The following is a 23,396-nucleotide window of genomic DNA, read 5'->3' on the forward strand; positions in this document are numbered from 1 at the left end:
CATTATAGTTTACAGATGTAACATTAATATAATGCATCACTGAGAAAAATAATATTTCTAATCGTATGAAATGTGGGAAACTTGTTAACAATGCTGATATTCACACTTTAGTAGATTTTTTGTTGTTGTTACTTAAAGTGGAAATACTGAGTTGGATGTTATAAAAGGAGTATTATTCTACTTCATTTTTAGTAGTAGTATAAATTTCAGATATGTGTAAGTGTTTTGTTTTGAATTTATCTTTGAGTATCTTTTTAATTTCAGTGTTTTTGGAAGCAGCCTTAATTATTTTGTGAGCAGGATTTTATTTATTTTATTTTTCCCTTAACAAATATTTTATCATTGATAAAATGTCGGAAAACTGTTAGATTTGGGGGATTCACAGACTAAAAGATTAACAGTTTCGTCTCAGCAGGCAGAGACGAAAGTGATTCTTGCACTGCTTCTATTGTAATGAGCAGCAGCCTAGAGAGCAAGTTGCTGGGAGTCATCATGGAACAAGTAAATACATGGGCTCTGTTAGGGTAACTAAGAGTAAGAACAAGTGCATGTATACTTGCATGTACACTAATGCTAGAAGTATAGTAAATAAAATTGATGAATTTGAAGTGCTGATCAAAACATCAAAGGCAGATATTGTTAAGATATCAGAGACATGGTGTCACACAGATATAAGTAGTGCAGAATTGGAATTTGGGGAGTACAATGTGTACAGAAAGGACAGACAGGGTATGAAGGGAGGAGGGGTTATGCTGTTAATTAAGAAACACATAAAATCTAAGGAAGTTCATCCATTTGACACGGGTGGACAGTGCAATGTTGACTCTGTTTGGTGTGACATAAACACTGGGAAGTGGAAAATGAGAGTAGGAGTATATTATAGGCCTAATGACACTGACGAGTACAATGAACAGTTGTGCAGATAAATAGAATGGACCAGTAAATCAGAATGTCTTGTAATGGGGGATTTTAACTTTCCAGATATTTACTGGACCTTGTGGGTTGATCACTCCATGCTAGCAAGACTTTTGTGGATTTATTGGATGATTGTTTTCTATAGCAACATGTTCAGGGGGCAACCAGAGGAAGTAATACCCTTGATTTGATTATCAGCAGTGATTATTCATGCATTAAGAATTTGCAGATAAAGGAACCACTAGGTGACAGTGATAATAGTATACTGATGTGGGATTTACTTAAAGATGTAACAACCATCAGAGGTAAAGGGAAGGGTTTTTGTTTTCGTAAAGGTGACTACAGTGGTCTCGACAGTTTTTAAATTTTATACAGTGAGATCAACTGTTGTTAAATGGGGAATTCTAAATGGGAAGCTTTCAGGGACTTAATCTTGGAGGCTACTAGGCTTTTCATACCAACTAAGAAATACTGTTCAAGGTTCGGGCCTAAATGGATGTTGCATGAATTAATGAAGCTCGTGGCAGAAAAGAAAAATGCATGGGATGCATATAAATTATCGGGTGACAAAGAAGCCTATGGCAGATATAAGCTAGTCTGTAATCAAGTCACAGGCGAAGGCAGATTACGAGAAATCTTTGGCAAAGGATGCAAAGAAAAACAGCAAAGAGTTCTTTACTTATGTAAACTCTAGAAGGAAGAGAATGAATCAGATTGGTCCACTTGATATCAATGGGTTGACTATTGATGATCATGCTGATAAACTGAATGAGTATTTCGCATCTACATTCACACATGAGGAATGATTTAAGGAGGGGGAATGCCAGAAGTTTATCAACCTCTAACAGGGAGATAAGTGATTTTGTAATAACTGAGAGCAAAGTGGAAGAGAAATTGTTGAAGTTAAACATAAAAAAAAGTCAACTGGAGCAGATGGAATCTATCCAGTTATAATGGAGGCATCAAGGGAAATAAGCAAACTCTTGGAAATAATTATGAGAGCATCCTTAGAGTCAGGAGAGATCCCCATGGACTATAGATGTACAAATGTATCCCCAATTCACAAAGGGGTTCAAAGGGTGACACAAATAATTATAGACCTGTTAGTTTAACTTCTCTTCTGGGGAAAATAATGGAGTCACTGGTTAAAGAAGTGATATAGGCTCACCTAGACAAGACAGCAGTAATAATTCAGACACAGCATGGGTTTGTTAAGGGGAAGTCTTGCCTGACCAATTTGATTGGATACTACGATGTGGTCACAAAGGAACTGGATGCAAAAAATAATTTTGATATCATATACTTGGATTTCAGGAAAGCTTTTGATACTGTTGCACATGGAAAACTGCTGTACACATTGGAGTGGTATGGCATTAAGGGCAAGTTACTGTAATGGATAAAGGGATGGTTGAGTGGGAGATAGCAGAGAGTGGTAATAAATAGACACTGCTCTTCGTGGACAAATGTTATTAGTGGAATTCCCCAGGGTTCGGTTTTGAGCCCATTGTTGTTTTGTGTATTTATCAAGGATATTGATGAAGGTATATCAGGCCTAATGTCCAAGTTTGCAGATGATACAAATGCTGGCAGGGTTGTTAATGACAGTAAAGACAGTATGCTACTGCAACAGGATCTAGAAAAGTTAGGCAGATGGGCTGAGAAGTGGCAATTGAAGTTTAACATTGACAAATGCAAAGTATCCATGTGGGTAGCAGTAATCCAAGAGAAACATACCACCTGTGTGGTACTACACTCAATGAAGTGGAGAATGAAAAAGCCCTAGGGGTAATTGTGCAGTCAAATAAGAAGTTCTCAGAGCAGTGCAGACAGGCTGCCAGGGCAGGCCATGGAGTTTTGTCAATGATATTTAGGAATTTTGTTAGCAGTGACAAGGAGGTGTTTATCCCATTGTATAAGGCAAAGGTCAGGCCACTCCTCGAGTACTGTATACAGGTCTGGAGGCCTCATTTTAGGAAGGATGTAGGATTGCTAGAATGAGTACAGAGAAGGGCAACAAGATTGCTGAGAGGAACAAAGGGGTGCACTTACAAAGAAAGGCTTAAATTCTGCAAGTTTCAGCAACTAGAGACTAGGCATCTGCGAGTTGATCTGATCGAGGTGTATAAGGCCTTGAATGGTTTGAGCAGGCTCAATGCTGACGGGATGCTTCTGCTTGGTCAGATTAAGAACCTGAGGGGGCAAAGATTCAAATTGAGGAAAGACAGTTATAGTATAGATGTGCTGAAGTTTGCCTTTAGCCAGCGGGTAGTTGATTGCTGAAACAGGCTTCCATCCGTTGTTGTGGAAGTGGATAGCTTAAATAAATTTAAGGCTGAACTAGACAAATATTTGGAGTGACCGGATGGGTGAAATGGGAAGGTTTTTTTTTTTTTTTGGCTGATGCTGTATAAGCTTGCTTTCTTGCATCATATGCCAATATTAAAAATCTTGCTTTCTTTTCCTATTATTTCGCAACCTAACCTTTAAGGTTAGGTTAGGAAAACTTTATATTTCATAACCTAAAAGGTTATGAAATAAGAGGAAAAATAAGGAAATCCTTTCCTATTTCATAACCCAACATTTAATGTCAAATTATGAAATATAATGAAAAATAAAGAAACCTTTCCTTTTTTCCTAACCTATCAAGGTTAGATTAGGTTAGGAAACCTAACCTTTGTATGTTTTTAAGGATAGGTTAGGAAACCTAATCTTAAAAACATACAAAGAAATCAGTAATATGGTTTTTTTTTTTTTTTTTTTTTTTTTTTTTAATAGTGAAAACATTCATGAACTCTAATAATCTGCTTTTAATAATGAGAAAAGACTAAACATGACATTGTCTGTCATGCCTATGTGTCAATCAGTATATCTTTCTCTACTTCTACTGCTGCTACTGATAACATGTACCGTCTGTTTACCTAGAATACATTGAGAAACTGCAGTAGCTGCAAAGCATTCCAGTAAGTTTCCCTAAGTTTGCCGTGGTTTTCCTGTTGGCTTTCTTTACCTTAGCCACATTTGGATTTAAGAAAAATAAATATTGCAGTTTTACCTTTTTGAATAACATGGCCATTTTAGCAATTTAGTAAGTTTTGCAACTTACTAAATTGCTAATTTCAAATCTAAGAAACTGGGTCCTCCATCAGGTAATTTTTTTTTTTTTTTTAAATTAGGATTCTAGTGCACTAAATGGAACCTATTTTCATATTACATTAAAGGAAAATAAATGCACATCCCTCTTCTTGAACTGATTGTTTAGTATTTAAATGTCATTGAAATTTATTTATTTTCAGTGATATGTTGAAAAGAATTCCATACATAGGATACGTGCAGTTGTTCTACGACTGTTAAAATTATCAAAGTAAATATGTACTTGATGTATTTGTCAACATACCTTCTATTCATTTAAGTTGTTTTTCAAATAAATAAAAATTAAAATTTACAATACACTGCTGTACTTAATAACAGGAACAAGTGCATAAGCTTGTATGAAGAAAATATCCGATTAATACTTTACTAATGAAAAATGCATTCTTTTTAAGATTGTGTAACACCAACTGATTATGATTTAACTAACAAAAAATAATCTGGAAGTGTGTTGCACGAGTATGGAACTGCATATATTAATTGTTGTCATTTATGCAATGAGTAGTTAGAAGTAACATTTTATTAAATATCATTTATGATGTCTTATTAAATATAACATAAACATATATATGACAGAAATATAATGTTGATGCTGACCCATGATTGGATCAGGACCTACAGATTGGGAATCACTCTGCTAGAATGACCTTCAGAATAAAGTTGCAGTTTTCAGCACTTAATGAAGATAGGAAACAAGTGGCTATGATTGGAGTTATTAGGTAGATCAAGCAACTGATCATATCATCCAATGAAATGTGTGATTAAAAAAAGTTTGTGTTTGTGCGTTATAATTGCTAAAAAAGTGTAGTGGGGAAAATGGTGTGGTATGCAAAAGTCTTTGTATAAGTTACCAGTATAAGTCACCATAGCTGATTTTCACTGGGTGTCATGATGGTAATTTGATACACGAAACAACAGCTGAAAAAGAAGCCAAAAATAACAATAATAAAAAAACAAATTTTGAAAGAACAGATGTGTAGAGTATTCCTGATATACGTGTGGTTGATTGTAATTTAGATGAAAGTGAGAAAAATTAAATTAAAATGCAGTTTTTATGTGACATGTTGAAATAGTGGTAGGGAGAAAAGAAGGCTGTATAATGGTGGTATAAAAGGCGAAAAATTAAAAAGAGGATTTAAAAAAAATGCAAAAAATGAGCCTGGCTGGGAGCATGATTTATATATTAATATAAATAGTTTTACACTTAATTACTGACTTAAGAGCCCATCTGCCCAACTTTTTTTAATCATGTTTCAGTAGCGTAATTTCTTTTCTAAATCCTATTGCATATCATCTGCAAACATGGACATTAAGCCTGATATACCTTCATCAATATCATTGATAGATATAAAAACAATGGGCCTAGCACTGAACCCTTAGGGACTCCACTAATAACAGTGTCTATTGATTACCACTCTGTCTTCTCCCACTCAACCATCCCTTTATCCACAGCAGCAACCTGCTCTTAATATCATAGTGCTCCAATTTGTATGGCAATCTTCCATATGCAATAGTATCAAAAGCTTTCCTGAAATCCAAGTATATGATTATTCAGATTATTTTTTGTATCTAGTTCCTTTTTTGACCACATCATAGTATCCAATCAAATTGGTCAGACAAGATTTCCCCTTAACAAACCCATGCTGTCTGAACTATAGCTGCTAGATGATTCTGCATTACTCCTTTAACCAGTGACTTCATTATTTTCCCTGGAACAGAAGTTAAACTAATGGTCTGTAATTACTCGTGTCACCTTTTGATCTCCCTTTGTGAATTGGGGGTACATTTGCACACCTCCAGTCCATGGAGACCTCCACTGAATCCAAGGATTGCTCTCATAATTATAGCTAAGGGTTTGCTTACTTCCTTTGCTGCCTCCATTAATATAATTGGATAAATCCATCCACTCCAGGTGCCTTTCTTAAGTTTAACCCAACAATTTTCCCTCCACTTTGCTCTCAGTTATTACAAAATCATTTAGCTACCTGTTGGAGCTTGATACACTTCTGGTCTCCACTTGCCTACAGAATTCCTCATGTGTGAATGTAGATGCAAAATACTCATTCGTTTGTCAGCTACCTGAGCAGGATCATCAACAGTTGAACCATCGATATCAAGTAGACCAATCTGATTCATCCCCATCTTTCTAGAATTTACATAAGTAAAGAAGTCTTTGCATCCTTTGCTAAAGATTTCTCATAATTTGCCTTTGTTTGCCTAACCTCCTTTGTGACTTGTTTACAGACTAGCTTATATCCACCATAGGCTTCTGTGTTGCCTGATAATTTATATGCATCCGATTCATTTTTATTCCCCTGCATATAATATTGCAAATGTACAGAAATATAATCATAAAAATTGAAAAAGGACACAGTGATGCTGCAAGATGATTCTTGGCTCCCCTTACTAATATTTTCAATATAGGTAATTCAATTTATTGCTTCCAGTGACCATGCATTTTTGGTATGTGGTTTAATTGTCCCATTTTTACACTATTTTTGCAACCAGGGCCCTCATCTAGAGGTTGGGCCATTAGCTCCCAGCTTTCCTGAGTGTTCTTTAATAATGCCTCTTCAATGATACTTTGAACTATCTTATGTTTCTATTTCTGTTTGTTTATTTCTTTGGTTGCCTGAGGAATTGGCAGATACTTGTACTATACTATTTCCCCTCTTATATTCACCTTTCCACCCTCCCTACTCTATATATTAAGGTTGGGATTTTGCACACCCACAGCTAGCCAGAGTTGGTTTTTTTTTTTTTTTTTTTTCTCTTCTTCCAGACTACTACATTCAATTAATTTTTCCCTTATATTTCACCTTTTCCTTGTATTTTTTTATGATTTTTTTCCCCTTACCCCTAGTTCAAGATAACACACATACAACATTTTTAATTTTTCTTATTTCTAACTTTTGACTAAATTTTTGACTAACTTTTGACCAACTGTACATAGTATCAGGATACTGCTCTCTACATCTCTGCTTTTGCAAATTTTCTTATTTATTTTTTGATATTTTTAGCATATTTTCAGCAGTTGTACGGTGCATCAAAACAATATCCCATCCCCAGCTATATTAATAATACCATTACTTCTAATTTACTTTCAATTATTGTTTTGCTTTTAATCATTATTATGTGCAGTTTATTTTTGCTTTTAATTTGCTATTATTTGCAGGGTATTATTCATTTTTGTTTTTACAGGTTATTTTAATATGTTTAGATCTTTATGTTCCTTAAATCTTTCTTTTCTTTCTTACTTTCCTTTATATCATTTCTAGTTCTGCATTCTGTACATCAATCTTTATATTCTTCCGAAGCTGCCATGTTTTTGAAAGTATAATTACATACTCTGTTTCTTTACTTCAATCCTTACAATTAAATGCACATGCATGTGCATGCACACACACAATAAATAATTATAAAAAAAAAAAAAAAAAAAAAAACTAATCTTTTAATAGATTAGGTGAAACTTAAAAACTGTTTTTTTTTTCTTTTTTTCCTCCTCACAAATTCCCTTCTTTAGTATATTCCTATGCCAGTATTATTTGGTATATTTCTCTACATGGGATTTTCATCACTCACAGGATCACAGGTATTTAGTTTTTTTTTTTTTTTTTTTTAACTATTGAGAAAATATTTCTGGAGTTATGTATATCCTAAGACGTAGTAAAACAGTATACTTTATTACCTCCTAGGATATAAATAAAACAATATAATAGAAATAATTGAGTTAGTTTTTATTTTACAACCTGTTGTTTTTGATATTTACTTCTTTGAAAACTTAGCATAGTACATATGCAGATATGCTTATATATAACTTAATTGTTCCTTGGCTCTGACAGGAAAAAGTCATTAATTCAGCCAGTGAGTAAATATCAGATAAACCTTTTACTTATAGACTTTTGGAGAGCTGTTAAGTAACATAAAACTGACAGTTTTGCAATTACATAATTAGATATGCAGTTGTGGGTTTAATTCAAATTATCAACTGTCAAAATGCCAAATATGTCAGGAGGCCAACATTCAAAATACCAACTGTTTCAAAATGCCTACATTTTAACCAATTCAATATTTTGGTTGTTTGCATTATGATTTTCAGCAATTTAATTGCCTCCGTACAATGGTTCTGATAAAATCTGTTAAAATACAATGATACAAATAAAGTGGTTAATTCCAAAATTCACATTTTATTATAAACCTTCCACAGAACCAGTGCCATATTGAGCCATCAGATGCCAGAAAATTTCCCTGTGCATCCTAAACAGCAAAATGCATTGATTATATATTTACAGAAATTTTAATCCTTATCTCCTGTTACTCTTAAATTCATTAAAATCTGCTGATAAAAGATATAGATTTATTATGGCTGTTCTTGTTTGGTCATATGCTGGTTTCCATGATTTATCACAGACCAATTTGCATGTTTTAGGGCCTGATAAATTTAAAGCTGTTGTATATTATGTTATAAATAACTCTATAAAGAAATTAAAAAGAAAGATAAGCAATTTAAATCACACATTTTTTAAGCCAATTTTTACTTCCACCTCGTTTACCTCCTCTGCATCCATCCCCTCTTCCCTCACTAAATCACTTATTACATCCCAGAGTGTCAAGCCTCATAATTTTTTTGGATTGCTGGTAAGTTAAATGCTCATATTTTTGCCCATATAATTCATGTTACTAATTTATTTCTATTTTTATTATTAAAAAATTGCATTTCTGTGTTTTCCAGATTTATTGGAAACATAACCCTCTCCTTAATTTCAATTCAGGCTAACCTCCACTGATAAGTTATGTTTCATCCCCAATGAACCCCTTCTATATAAGTATCCCTTTCATACAATGTGCTACAATTGACAAAATAGACATTTGGACAGATTCAGAAGATGAAAAAATAAAATACATCCAAACATTGCACTGGTTTTCCATCTCATGTTGTGTAGACTAAATTATGTCCATGCAAACAGTTGACACTGCAGCAAAAGGAGGTGCAACGTTATATATATGAAATGCAAAAAAAAATCATCAGTTTAAACCTGAAGTACTAGTTGATAGATAAAGATAAAAATAAGAAAGATATGACAGATGCACCAGAATGCTGTAAAGAATGGAAAAGTTTTATATATGTATGTAGATATTGATGGGTCTGATAAAAGTTCATAGATGGAAGTGAAAATTACACACAGTGCCATAAACTAATAGGGAAAGGATAGCAGAAATAAGAATTATTGTAGGTGTATAAAAAGAAAGAAAGAATGTGAATATCCTATATGTTATGATGAATTATGAAAATTATCAGCTGAATTAGAATGCCAATTTGAGGTATCATCAGCCATTTTCAATCTACTGCAGGATGAAGGCCTCTCCAGCAACTTTCCAGTTCCTTCTGTTTTGAGTACTGGCCATCCATTTACTACCCACAAACTCATAATTTCATCTATCCATCTCCGCCTTTGTCTTCCAGGTTTTCTTCTAGCTCCTCTTGGGTACCATTCTGTTATTTTCTTAGTCCATCTGTCATCATGTCTTCGAGCCATGTGTCCTGCCCAAGACCATTTTAGTTCTTTAGTTTTCATAAGAATGTCCTTTACTTGAGTTTGCTGCCTAATCCATGTGTTTCTCTTCTTATCTAACAGTCTGATTCCCAATATAATTCGTTCCATTCTTCGCTGTGTAGTTCTCAGCTTCTCTTCCATTCTTTTGCTGAGTGCCCAAGTTTCACTTCCATAAGTCATGGTGGGAAATATACATTGGTTCAGTATGTGACTATATTTCCTGAATGCTATCCATCCAAAATTTATTCTTCTCTTGACTTCCAGCCATTTATCATTATTACCGCTAATAACTTGTCCCAGATAAGTATATGACTCCACCTTTTCAATTACTGCTCCTCCAATCATTATTTCCCTTTCTGTGGCATACTTGTTCATCATTACTTTTGTTTTAGCCATATTCATCTTTAGTCCAAAATCCTTACTTAACTGTGCATAACTGATTAAGATTTTCCTCTAATTCTTTGGGATCATGGCTTATGACCACAATGTCATCTGCAAATCGTAAATGGTTTAGGTAGTCTCCGTTCACATTGATTCCTTTCTGCGACCAGTCTAATCTTCTGAAAGCCTCCTCAAGGGCAGCAGTAAACAGCTTCGGAGATATTGTGTCTCCTTGTCGAAATCCTTTCTCGATTTTAAATTTCCTACTGTCTTTGTCTAGTCTAATAAAGGAAGTAGCACTCTCATATATTTTCTTAAAAATCATAATATGTGGGGTATCTATGCCTTGTCTTTCCAGTGCCCGAAACATTGCCTTATGCTGTATGGAGTCTAATGCCTTTTCATAATCCACAAATGCCAGGCATAATGGTGTTTTATATTCATTTGCTTTCTCCATTAGCTGTGATATTACGTGAAGGTGATCCATAGTTGAGAATCCTATCCTAAAGCCAGCTTGCTCTTTCGGTTGATTCTTATCAAGTATTCTTTCTAATCTGTTAGTAATGACCCTTGTGAACAACTTGTAGATGTGGGATAACAAGCTAATTGGTCTATAATTTCCAATTTCTGATTTATCTCCTTTCTTATGCAGCAAAACTAAGATTGCATTATTCCGCTGCTTAGGCGTCACACCTTTTCTAATGCACTTTGTGAAGAGCCTTGCCAGTTTTTGTGTTATGTCTCTTCCTCCCAATTTTAACAACTATACAGTAACTTCATCTTCCCCCAGGGCTTTCTGATTCTTAATTTTCTTCAATGCATGTTCTACCTCATCAGGAAGAATATCTGGTATGTCGTATGTGTTGCTAATTTGCAATCCATCTTCCCCACTGCTGGCATCATTTCCTCGCTCCTTGTATAATTCTCTATAGTAGTCTTCTGCTATTTGAATTATGCCTTCTCTGCTGTTTATAAGTACATCATCACTATTTTTCAGTTTCAGTATCATTTGTCTTTCTGTATTACTGCTCATGGCTGCTGATTTAAATCCTTTGTTTTCCCTTAATGCTTGTTCTACTTTTCTTGTGTTAAATCTTCTTATGTCCTCTCTGAGTCTCTTTCTAATGGCTTTGCATAACTCAGTATGCTCAATTTTTTCCTTGTCAGTGTTTATCTTGCTCTTCATTTTTTGCCTTCGGTTCATCATAACAAGTGTTTCTTGACTAATTTTTTCTTCTTTTGATTTCTTTTTCCCTATAGGTTTCTTGGGCTTTATCACTTTCAGAAAGTTATAATATTCCTCGTCGATATCTTGGTCCTGAGCAGTCTGCAGAAGCTCAAACTTGTTCTTAAGTTCCAGTACATACTGCTTTTTCTCCTCCTCTGTTATCTCAACGACCTTTGCAATATTTACTCGAGTCAGTTTTTTCCTTTCCTTTCCTACATCTATATCAAGTGTACATCTTACCATTCTGTGATCACTTCCAACATTTACCTTATTCGGACGGTAACGTCATTCACAATATATTTTCTGTTAGTGAGGATGAAGTCTATTTCATTAGTTGTTAATCCATTTGGACTCTTCCATGTCCACTTTTTGTTCACCCTTTTCTTGAAAAGTGTTCATTACTGACAATCCTTGAGATTCTGCAAATTCCACAAGTCTTTCGCCTCTTTCATTTCTTTCACCAATTCCAAAATTTCCTATAGTTCCCCTTTCTCCACTGTTTTGTCTTTTTCCAACCTTAGCATTGAAGTCCCCCCCATAATAATAGTGTAGTGGGTTTTCTGCTCATCTAGAAGACTCAATTTCAGTGTACATTTCTTCAACCTCTTTATCATCATGGCTCGATGTTGGTGCATAAATCATTACAACCTTTAGCTTGTACCTCTTAGAAATCTTGAGTATTAGTCTTGACACCCTTGGTGATGTACTTTTCAATTCCAAAATGTTGTTTTTTAAATCTTTATGGACGAGAAACCCAACTCCACCTTCACTCCTTTCACTGTTTCCATTGTTGTACAGCAGATTTCCACTTGATAAACTAATAAGTGATTCATTTCTTCTTCTTGTTTCAGCCAAACCGATGATATTCCAATTCACATTTTCTAATTCCTTTTCCGGCTCTAATATCCTGTCTTCACCGATGAGTGATCTTATGTTATAACAGGCCAAGTTCAGTTTCCGTGCATGGCAGCCTGGTCGTACCCAGAGATTCTTAGCACCCTCTGCTTCCACTCTCATCCTCTCGCTGCCGTAAGAGGGGGAGTGAAAGCTGCTGGGGACTGAGGGCCATTTGCTTTGTTGTGCTGTCATATGCTGGAGGGTTTGGTCTTTTCCTCTTCACACTGAAGAGTCTTGAAGAGAACCACTCTACACATTCGTTGCCACCTAAGTGACGTAACAGGGCTTACCATCAAGAAGGTGTGCATGAGTGGATTTTAGGGAGGTAGGCCAACTGGACTTCTCCTAAATCTTCTGTAATAGAGATATTGGATCCATCAGTGTTTTAGGCTGAGTGTCTGATAACACACAGGATACCTGTTCCCCTCTAAGCCCCAATTTGAGGTAAGGGAACTATAAAGTAAAATGATTAATACAAAGTTATTGAACAGATAAAAGATGAAATAGCCAGCATCAAAAATGGGTGGGCAAATTTAGCCATAAGTCGAAAAAAGGGATAGCAAAATTGCAGAAATCTGATGTCAGCTAAAGTAAATATTGATACATGGTCAGGTATTATATCAGGGAACTACACCTGTACATCTGACCATGTGTATCAGGAACTGCATTTCTATACATGTCCATAGCAGTGTTAGAGAAGCGAATTAAAGCAAAAATGAACCAAACTACGTGGGATAAAGCAGCACAATTCTTACATAATATGGACAAGGTAGTCCAGTGCAGTGTAAGTTATATGAAAATTAAGGTAAATTAAAGCTGAAATAAAATTAAAATACAAATAAGTGTTTTTAGAAAAAAAAATTTTTTTTTTAATTAGGATTGGAATTTAGTAGAAAATTAATTTAGTGGAAAACTTGATAAAATTTGAAGCAAGCAAATGGTATTTGCAAATGGCAAGGGATTAAAATACTTGACCATGCATTCTGACCACATATCAGTATTTACTTTAGCTAACATATTTCTGCATTTTTGCTATCCCCATTTTTTTGACTTATAGCTAAATTTGCTTACCCATTTCTGATGCTGGCTATTTCACCTTTTATTTATTCAATAACTTTGCATTAATCATTTTACCTTACAGTTGAGTGTATCTGATTGTAGTTTTGCTGTACAATTAAGTAGCTGGGAAATTTGGGCAGATTCTGACTGACTAGCCAATGTGATATTCTGTGTTTAGCCTGGTGGAAGAAAGCAACCTTACATCAGCAAAAAAAAAACCCTTTGCATTTCACCCATCTTCACTCAAGCTATCCACTTCCACAATTACCGATGGAAGTTTGTTCCAGCAATCAACCCACTGGCTAAAGGCAAATTTCCACACATCTATTCTACAATTGTCTTTCCTCAATTTGAATTTATGCCCCCTCCGGTTCATAATCTGAACAAGAGGAAGAATCTCATCAGCATTGCACTTGCTCAAACCATCCAAGGCCTTATACCTCAATGGGATCGCCTTGCAGGTGCCTAGTCTCCAGATGCTGCAATTTGTATTCCCAATTTTTTGACTTATAGCTAAATTTGCTTACCCATTTCTGATGCTGGCTATTTCACCTTTTGTTTGTTCAATAACTTTACATTAATCATTTTACTTTACAGTTTCCCTTACCTCAAATTGGCATTGTAATTCAGCCGATAATTTCCTTAATTCATCATAACATATAGGATATTCACATTCTTTCTTTCATTTTATACACCTACAATATATATATGCCGGTTATAGTGATCACGTTTGCAAATTTGAATTTTGATTCTAATAAGCAAAAATTGACAAATATTATCCATAGGCTATAAAAATAAAGATATAAAGCAAAAATTTGATTTGCACTTTATTACCAATTAAATAACACGTAACAATCGAAAGAATATTCCAATTTTTACTTTCTGAACAAAATAAAAATAAATTTATCCACAGGTTAGCAAAATGAAATTAAATTTATACTTATGTACATAGCTTAATTAATATACATAATAATTAAACATAACACTTTGTAATATGATTATAATTTAAAAGTCACTTATTTTAGATTGCTTTAAATTATCACTACAAAGTCTATTTATAGATTTTTCAGTATTGTATAACAGTCTATATTCACGATCACTTGCACCAATTTCTTCCAACACTCTCCTCAGGATGGCTATAGCTTCACGAGTTTGCCGTTTTGTAACTGGAGTTCATTTGGGTTCATCTTCATTTTCCTAATCCTCGGCGAAATTATCAGTAACAGACTGGGCAATTTCTTCATCTGTTAAAGCTGTAGTAACTTGCAGATCACCATCTATGTCCACCCAATCATTAAACTCTTGTTCACCTATATCTTCAGGCTTTTCAACGTGATCAGTATCGTGACTTAGTTGCCCATCATGAATAATTAATCCACATTTTTTGAAACAGTTGCTAGTGTAGGTTTCGGAAACTTCATTCCAGGTACTCATTGTCATATGAAGTGCATCTAGAACAGTCATCTGCTTTGCAGTATCGGATGATGTTCCCAAACCTTTATCTATTGACTGAATGATTGTTCGCCTCATATCCGATCTATAAAAGGTCTTAAAGGTTTTTATTATTCTCTGGTCGAGAGATTGAATCAGTGATGTGGTACGAAAACTAATTCAATGTTATTGAAAGTCAACTTTCGATGAGCTGAGCAGTTGTCCAAAACCAATGCAATTTTTTTTGTTTTTCTTATCAAATTTTAAATCCCATTTACGAAGATAATCTTCAAATAAAGAAGCTGTCATCCAAGCATTGGTATTTTGGCATATTCAACAGGCAGCTGTTTTACTCCTTTAAAACATGGAGGCAATTTACTCTTGCCGATAACTAACGGCTTCATCTTGATTGTTCCAGTCATGTTACATGTTAAAAGAACTGTAATCCTGTCCTTGATCTTTCCTGCAGACACAGGAATTTTTAAAAATCATGCAGTGGTCTGGGGTAGCCCTGTAGTACAACCCTGTTTTATCTGTATTAAAAATGTCTTCAAGATTATAAGTGCTTAACAGTTTGCCAAGAGGTTTTCAACCAGGTGTCAGCTGCAGAACCATTGGAATCCTGTTTTTCTCCATGAAGTTTTTTTTGTAAACAATATCATGTCTCTCTTTCCATCTTGCCAGCCATCCGTCTGTAGCCTTAAACTCTGTGTAGTTTTTCAGCAAAATCATTAGCTTTTTGAAGAAGAATGCTACAATTGATTGGTGCATTAAACGAGCTGGCCTATTTGAACCAAACGAACTGAGCTTCATCTACTGTTTGGCATTTCCTTTCATGCTTCCTTTTTCTTTTCACTGATTACATTAGTGTTTAATGTGTGACGTGATTTTAACAATTTTGATAAAGATGACTGAGGCACTCCTAATTTTACTACCGCTCCCCTTTGAGACATATTGCCTAAGTTTAATTATCGTATGTTTCTATAATTTGTAACTTATCTTTTACACTCAAATTCACTCTCTTTCTGTTCACTGACATTTTTTTTGGTAGTAAAATTTAAAACACAGTAAAAAAAAAAAAAAAAAAAAGATAAGCTTCAATCAATAACAAAGCATGTGGCATACACAAATTGGAACTAACACAACATGCGCATGAGACAAAGTTCAGATATAGAAATGAAGAGCAAATTTCAGCGAAGGGAACACATTTCACCATAATAATGTGAAAACACAGAATGCCAGCTATTGGTATTATCGCAAATGAATAAGATTGAGTTTATTACCCATTTATTGCACTGACATTTTCTGTCAAGAAACCGAAAATTGCAAATTGTTTTTATTGTTTTATGGTTGTGACCTCCAGAAATGTGCTTTAGAAAAATATCACAGAGGCGTTCAAAATTGATTCTTATAACCGAAAATGTGATTCTAGTAAACGATGAAAGTATAGTGCATTTTATTGATTTGGATCAGTTCTTCAAAATTTGATTCTATTGAGCAGCTGATTGTAATAACTAGTGATCACTATAACCAGCACTTACTGTGTGTATATGTATGTGTATATATATATATATACACATACATATACACATGTGTATATGTATGTGTATACATATACACATATACACATGCTTTTATTTATATATATATATATATATATATATATATATATAAAAGCATGTAAAAATAAATAAGGCTGATACAGTTTGCATAGATGGAGGTGGAAGTTACACAAGGTGCCAAGGACTAGAAGGGTGAAGATAATAGAAAAAAGTAGTAGTGTAGATTTTAAAAAGGCAAAAGAATGTTAATATCCTAAAAGTTATATGATGAATTAAGCAAATTATGGGCTGAATTATAAAGCCATATTTGGAGGTAAAGGAACTGTAAAGTAAAATTTATTAATACCAAATAATTAAACAAAATAAAGTAAAATATAATAAAATGTGGTAGAGCTGTCATCAGATATGGGCGGGCAAATTTAGTTATAAGTCGAATACAGGGATGGCAAAAATTGATGTCAGCTGAAGTAAATATTGATACGTGGTCAGTTATTTCATCAGGGGACTACACCTGACCATGTATCAGGAACTGTGGTTTTATTCTTCTTGCTTTTTCGTTTTATTTCGCATTTCTTCTACTGTTATGGACAAGTATAGAAACGCAGTTTCTGATACATGGTCAGGTGCTATGCGCTTATTGCTGTTATGTGTGTTGTGGTGCATTTGTCATACCTTGCCTATTTATTTTTATAATTTTTTTTCATCTGTAACTTTAAATTACATTTAATTAAAAAAAAAAAAAATATATATATATATATATATATATATATATATATATATATATATATATATTTGTGTGTGTGTGTGTATATATATATATATATATATATATATAGAGAGAGAGAGAGAGAGAGAGAGAGAGAGAGAGAGAGAGAGAGAGAGAGAGAGAGAGAGAGAGAGAGAGAGAGAGAGAGAGAGAGAGAGAAGTGTTTCTCTTCTAATAATGTTATCCATTGTGTAGCTTATTCAATCAGTTTTACAGATTGAAATATATAAAACCAGTTAAATAAAGCCTTGAAGTTACAACAAAGAGGCTGTGACTTCAAGGCTTTTGCCAAAGACTTCCATAGTTTAATTGGATAATAGTACAGTTTTAAATCTGAGTAAAACTCTGTTTACCCAATTGTGTTTTTTTGTTGAACTGATTTTATCTAAACCTTTCAGCTGGCAAATTTGTTCTGTGTGAAGCATTTCCAAGCCAAAATGCCTGGCATTATTTCCAAGAGAAATAAAGTGAATAAAGCTGCCATAAGTTTGACCCACTTGATAAAAAAAATGAATCTTACAGAATATGTGTTATGTACAGGAATTCCCCAACTTACGTAAATTTTTGCAGGCTGGTGCAAACTGGAAAAAATATGGAAACATATTTTGCATCTGTAGGGATAAATGGAGGTACTGTGAAAATATCATAATGTGATCCCAATAACATTTTTTTTTTTTTTTTTTTTTTTTTAATTCGTTCCAAGTACTTGAAAGTTGAAAATTTTGCTGTATTACTAAGCTGCTTATCTCTCTAAAAGGTCATATTTATAATGGAAATTGCACTACACTTTCATCATTATCATATGTTCTGTTATAAGAATGAATTTTGAATGACTGTGATATTTTTCTAAAGCACGTTTCTAGAGGTCACAGCAAAAAAACAATTTGCACTTTCCAGTTTATTGGACTTTTTTGTTAGTGCAACTAATTATAAACGGGTAGTAAACTTGATCTTATTTCATTTGCATTAATACCGATAACTGGAATTGTGTGGATTTTTACGTTACAGTATTAAGGTGAAATGAGTTCCCCTTCACTGAAATCTTCAATCATATAAAAAAACAACTTTTCAGAAACTTCTCTTTATTCCTATTTTCGTATTACAATGGTGAAAGGAAAGTGACCAATGGAAAGTGTGCTGACCGGGCCAGCCGGGTGGGTAAAGTGCCTGTCTGGCAACCCAAAGGTCGCAGGTTCGAATCCCGCCTCGGGCTTGGATCAAAGTACTGCAAAACCTTGGGAGGTGCATTATGGCCACAGAAGCAGATGCGCCAACAACTACCAAAAAAAAAACAGAAAGTGCAAGTGGTGGTAGTGCCAGGAAACGAAACAAAATTGATTTAGAAATGAAGATGAAAATGATTAAGAAGTATGAAGCAGGACAAAGTTTGTCATCTGTTGCAAGGGAATTAGGTCTCGCTGCTTCAACGGTGAATACTATTTTAAAGGACAGTGCACGTATAAAAGAACATGTCAAAGGATCACCGCAGGAAAAATTTACCATAAAATGTCATGTGTTTCGATGCTTGAATTCCATTCTGAGCTGCAACTGTAATAAAGTTGCCTCTCTTGCACTGACAGAGTAGCTGTTTACCGAATGAAGGAAAACAGGGTTCATTTTCCTGAAATTTCCAGTTCCCTTCATTCACTTAAAAAAAAAAAAAAAAAACTCCTTAGGGGAGGGAGTCCACTCTTTCTAGTCCGACCCTAGGGGGGGGAGAGAGAGAGAGAGAGAGAGAGAGAGAGAGAGAGAGAGAGAGAGAGAGAGAGAGAGAGAGAGAGAGAGAGAGAGAGAGAGATACCCTTTTGGTGGGGAGAAGGCCAAGAGATTGTCAAAGGTCCAGAGCTCTAACTTTTATTTATTTTATTTATTATTATTATTTTTTAAATTTATTATTATTACTTTTTTTTTCTTGTGTTGTTCTAGCAATCCATCCTGGATTGGGGCTTCCCTGGGCCAGGATAGTCCTTCTCTTTTCTCCATCCCTCTCTTCATCTTGTACAAGTTTTTCTTTCCTCCCTGGGGAACAAGTTTCCCAGGGAGGAAAGAGGAGGGCGTGCAGATAGTAGGGGAGGCTTTGCTCTCCTTTTGCTAGGGACAATTACCTGGAGGCAGTCATCCAGGTGATCACTGCTTCCAGGTAGCCAAAATGCCAAAACACAACATCACAAAACAGAACACACACATAAGCTCACAGTTTTTCTTTCCTGTCACTTTCTCCTGTGCAGGATGAAAAACTTTTTTTTCTCTCTCTCTCTCTCCCCTTGCATTCCTTTTCATCTGTCTTCATCCAACATGGGATATTCCTATGCAGGATGAATTTTTTTTTTTTTTTTTTTTTTACGTGACACACACGGCCTTACCTTGACAGTGCGTAAAAACTGAACAGAGCAACGAGGCAGAGATGAACTTTTGTTTTAGGAGCCGCCCATACAAAAACACAAAAAAAATAATAAATAAAAAAAAAATAATAATAATAAAAATAATAGCATTGCAGCTCTAAGTCAGCTTCATCCTAGGATGCTGAAACTGCAATTGTTTTAGAGAACAATATTTTGCATTTTTACTTCCTAACATTATTTTGCATTATAGCTCTATTACAATATTTTTCTTTGTTTCTTTACATTATTGCTGTAGCCAACGATATCAGTGTGCACGATGTTTCATCACAGATGCTGAAGTTCTAATTAGTCAGTTCATCCTAGAATGCGGAAGTACTAATAAGTCCGATTTTGGTCTGGTGTGAATTTTAGAAAAAATCTACAATAATCCCTCTGGAAATATTAGCGAGTGAATTGCATCATAAATTTCAAACATCGCTGTATAGCTTGTCCTTGAATGCAAGTGACTGCGGTTACTCTCCTTTGAGTGACCGCCCTTTTACAGATGTTTTATTGCTGACACTTCCTTCCAGTCAGTAAAATCATCAGTAGTCGTCCTTTATTGTACCTAAAGTAATTCGTTATTTTGGGGGGAAACGGTATTTGCTCCTAATTGATGTAGCACTGTCGAATTTCACAGAGTGCATTATTTGAACACAGCGTACATTAGAAGGTCAGTAAAAGAGTTGATAATTGGTGGGCAGCATTCCGACACAAATTTTCCGTTTATATTCTGGGGTGACCACACTGTCAGAGATCCCAAAATAGAGAGAGAGAGAGAGAGAGAGAGAGAGAGAGAGAGAGAGAGAGAGAGAGAATACAAGAAACTGCACCGCATTTAGCAGTCACCGACTTGATTGTGTGAAATTGCTCATCTGCCTAAAACCACAGTGAAACAAGAGAAGTGGTGGGGAGTCAGCAGGGGTTTATCTTTTTATTGCAGCTCAGAACAGCATTATGACCATGGATAGTGAATTTATTCAGCTTCTGTACTAAAACAGAATTTCTCCCTTTGCGATGACATCAAAGCGTAACAAGCAAATATCTTCTAACAACACTTTTTGAGCAGCCCGTGATTCGTAATCTGTTAGCTTTGTATTGTTAGAAAATATTGCAGTTTTGTGAACAATACACATTTCAAGAAACAATCCATTATTCATAGCGGATGATTTTTTTCTCTTCTTTTGCACACCAGTTTTCAAAGTTTATAGCGCAGCTATAAATAGAAATATTTTCTTGAAATTTTGTTAGAAGATCAAACCCAGAAAACTGCTGTTCCGATATTGTTTACTAAAAACAATTACAATAGAGCAAACTTTTTTTTTTTTTTTTTTTTTTTTTTAATCAAATGTGCATTGCAGTGTTATCAGTTTTACACCAGTTTTTCCCCGTTTCCAACAGATGAATTTCCTTGATTTTCTGTTCATAGTGCAATACACATTGAAAAAAGGAAATACGATCTGTTTGCCTTTCATAAACAGTTGTTGCTACTGTTTCGCTTTATTGCTTCTTATGTCAACAATAGTAGCTTGCTGTTGTCTTTTGTTTATTTTCTTTCCTCTCTTCCCGTCTCGATATAGCTGTACGGGAGACAATGTCATGTGATATATATATTTCCCACGCTTCGCTTGTACCAGGTGAAGTTGTTTATCAGAACTGCTACTCTCTGTAAAAAGAAATTTGCACGCTCTACATCAAGAAACGAATCAAGTGTCGAGTTTCATAAGCTCCAGGCTGGTTAGGGCGGGAGTAGAAAAATAAATTGAAAAGGCCTAAAAAAATGCATACTTGACGTCACATTTTTGTCATTTGCGTGAAATTCAATAGAAGGTTTTGAAAATTGAAGTGGGAAAATTCAAGAAAACAGTTCTGGCTCCAACTATAGCGAGTTTCAGCTCTTTAATTAGAGTAAAAATTATAGAATTAACTTGCTGAACCCAGTTGGGGTTGGAATGCACCCCCACCGGACGGGAATACGGTTAAGATCAACAGTGATCACAAAACAGTGTTCAGGTGCTATATCGAAGATGGAACAACAATTAATAATACGGATGAAAAATCAGATTCAAAAGCAAGTGCCCCTGAGTCCAATGGCCATTCAAGCAAAAGCAAGAAGTATTTATGAAGATATTAAGGATGAGTATGGTGACCCCCAAGCCAAGATCGTAGCGAGCAATGGGTGGTTTAATAGGTTCAAGCATTGCGCTGGTTTCCAAAACATTAAAGTAAGAGGTGAAGTTGCCAGTGCTGATTGTGCAGCTGCAGAGAAATTTTGTGATGTGTTGGAAAAAATTGATGAAGGCAGCTATTCAATGCTGAAAATTTTTAATGTTGACGAGATTGCTCTGTATTGGAAAAAAATGCCGGATCAAATGTACATTGCAAAGAGGAGAAGACGATGCCAGGTTTTCAAGGCTTCAAAAGATAGTGCCACGCTCTTGCTTGGGGCTGATGCAGTGGAAGATTACAGATTAATACCACTGCTCGTGTACCATTCTGGAAATCCTCGTGCATTTAAGGGCATCAATAAAGCCACCCTACCCATGCATTTCAGATCAAACCAGAGAGCATGGATATATCTCTCTTTGAGGATTGGTTTAAATGCTGCTTAATTACCGAGGTCGAAAAATATTTTAAAGAAAGTGATGTTCCTTTCAAGATTTTGCTTCTATTAGATAATGCTCCTGGACATTCTACGCATCTAGATGATTTCAATTTGAACATGAGAGCCGTATTTCTACTGCAAACATGACTTCACTCATCCAACCCATGGATCAGGCTGTTATTTAGAATTTAAAAGCATACTATTTACACACAACATTTGCTCAGGCATTGTCTGCAGTAGACAATGAGAAAAATTTTATGTTAGCAGAGGCATATGATGCAAGAAAGCAAGCTTATGCAGCATCAGCCAAATAAAAACCCCTCCCATTTCACCCCTCCATTCATTTCAAATACCTGTCCAGCTCAGCCTTAAATTTAGGCTATCAACTTCCACAACAAAAGATGGAAGTCTGTTCCACCAATCAACTACCCGCTGGCTAAAGTCAAATTTCTGCACATCTATTCTACAACTGTCTTTCCTCAATTTGAATCTGTGTGCCCTCAGGTTCTTAATCTGAGTAAGAGGAAGAATCCCATCAGCATTCAGCTTGCTGAACCCATTCAAGGCCTTATACACCTCAATCAGATCGCCTCGCAGGTGCCTACTCTCCAGGTGCTGAAATTTGCAGAACATAAGCCTTTCTTGGTAACAGCACCGATTGTTCCCCTCACCAATCTTGTTGCTCTTCTTTGTACTGGTTCTAGCAACTCTACATCTTTCCTAAAATGAGGCCTCCAGAACTGTACACAGTATTCTAGGTATGGCCTGACCATTGCCTTGTATAACGAGATGATCACCTCCCTGTCCCTGTCTGGTCATTGACAAGACTCCATGACCTGCCCTGGAAGCCCCTCTACTCTGCTCAGCGAACTTCATATTTGACTACACAGTTACCCCAGATCCTTTTCACTTTCCACTTCCCTGAGTGTAGTACCACACTGTTGGTACGTTTCTCTTGGATTATTGCTACCCATATGCAGTACTTTGCATTTGTCAATGTTAAACTTTGATTGCCACTTTTCAGCCTATTTGCCCAACTTATCTAGATCCAGTTGGAGTAGCATACTGTCTTTACTGTTGTTAACAACCCTGCCAACTTGTATTGTCTGCAAACTTGGACATTAAACCATATATAACTTCATCAATATCATTGATAACTATACAACACAACAATGGGCCCAACACCAAACCCTGGGAAACTCCACTAATAACATTAGTCCACGAAGAGCAGTATCCATTGATTACCACTCTCTGTCGTCTTCCACTCAACCATCCCTTTATCCATTGTAGCAATTATCCTTAATGCCATACCTCTCAAATTTGTACAACAGTCTTCCATGTGCAATAGTATCAAAAGCTTTCTTGAAATCCAAGTATATGATATCAAAATTATTTTTGGCATTCAGTTCTTTTGTGACTACATCATAGTATCCAATCAAATTGGGCAGACTAGAACTCCCTTTAACAAA

General features: G+C 35.2%; 1 protein-coding gene across 1 annotated transcript in view; it reads left to right on the forward strand.

The window, feature by feature from the left end:
* Positions 1–23,396, forward strand: part of LOC150082228 (electroneutral sodium bicarbonate exchanger 1-like) — a 313,808-nt gene that overhangs the window by 239,741 nt on the left and 50,671 nt on the right. The window contains exon 19 of the mRNA XM_090380066.1: positions 7,586–7,654. Within this exon, the coding sequence (XP_090236192.1) occupies positions 7,586–7,654 (69 nt within the window). The remainder of the gene's footprint in view (positions 1–7,585; positions 7,655–23,396) is intronic.

The sequence above is a fragment of the Mastigoproctus giganteus genome, chromosome 8, assembly GCF_048544385.1.
Source record: "Mastigoproctus giganteus isolate SK-2022 chromosome 8, ASM4854438v1, whole genome shotgun sequence".
In the NCBI taxonomy this organism is placed as follows: Eukaryota; Metazoa; Arthropoda; class Arachnida; order Uropygi; family Thelyphonidae; genus Mastigoproctus; species Mastigoproctus giganteus.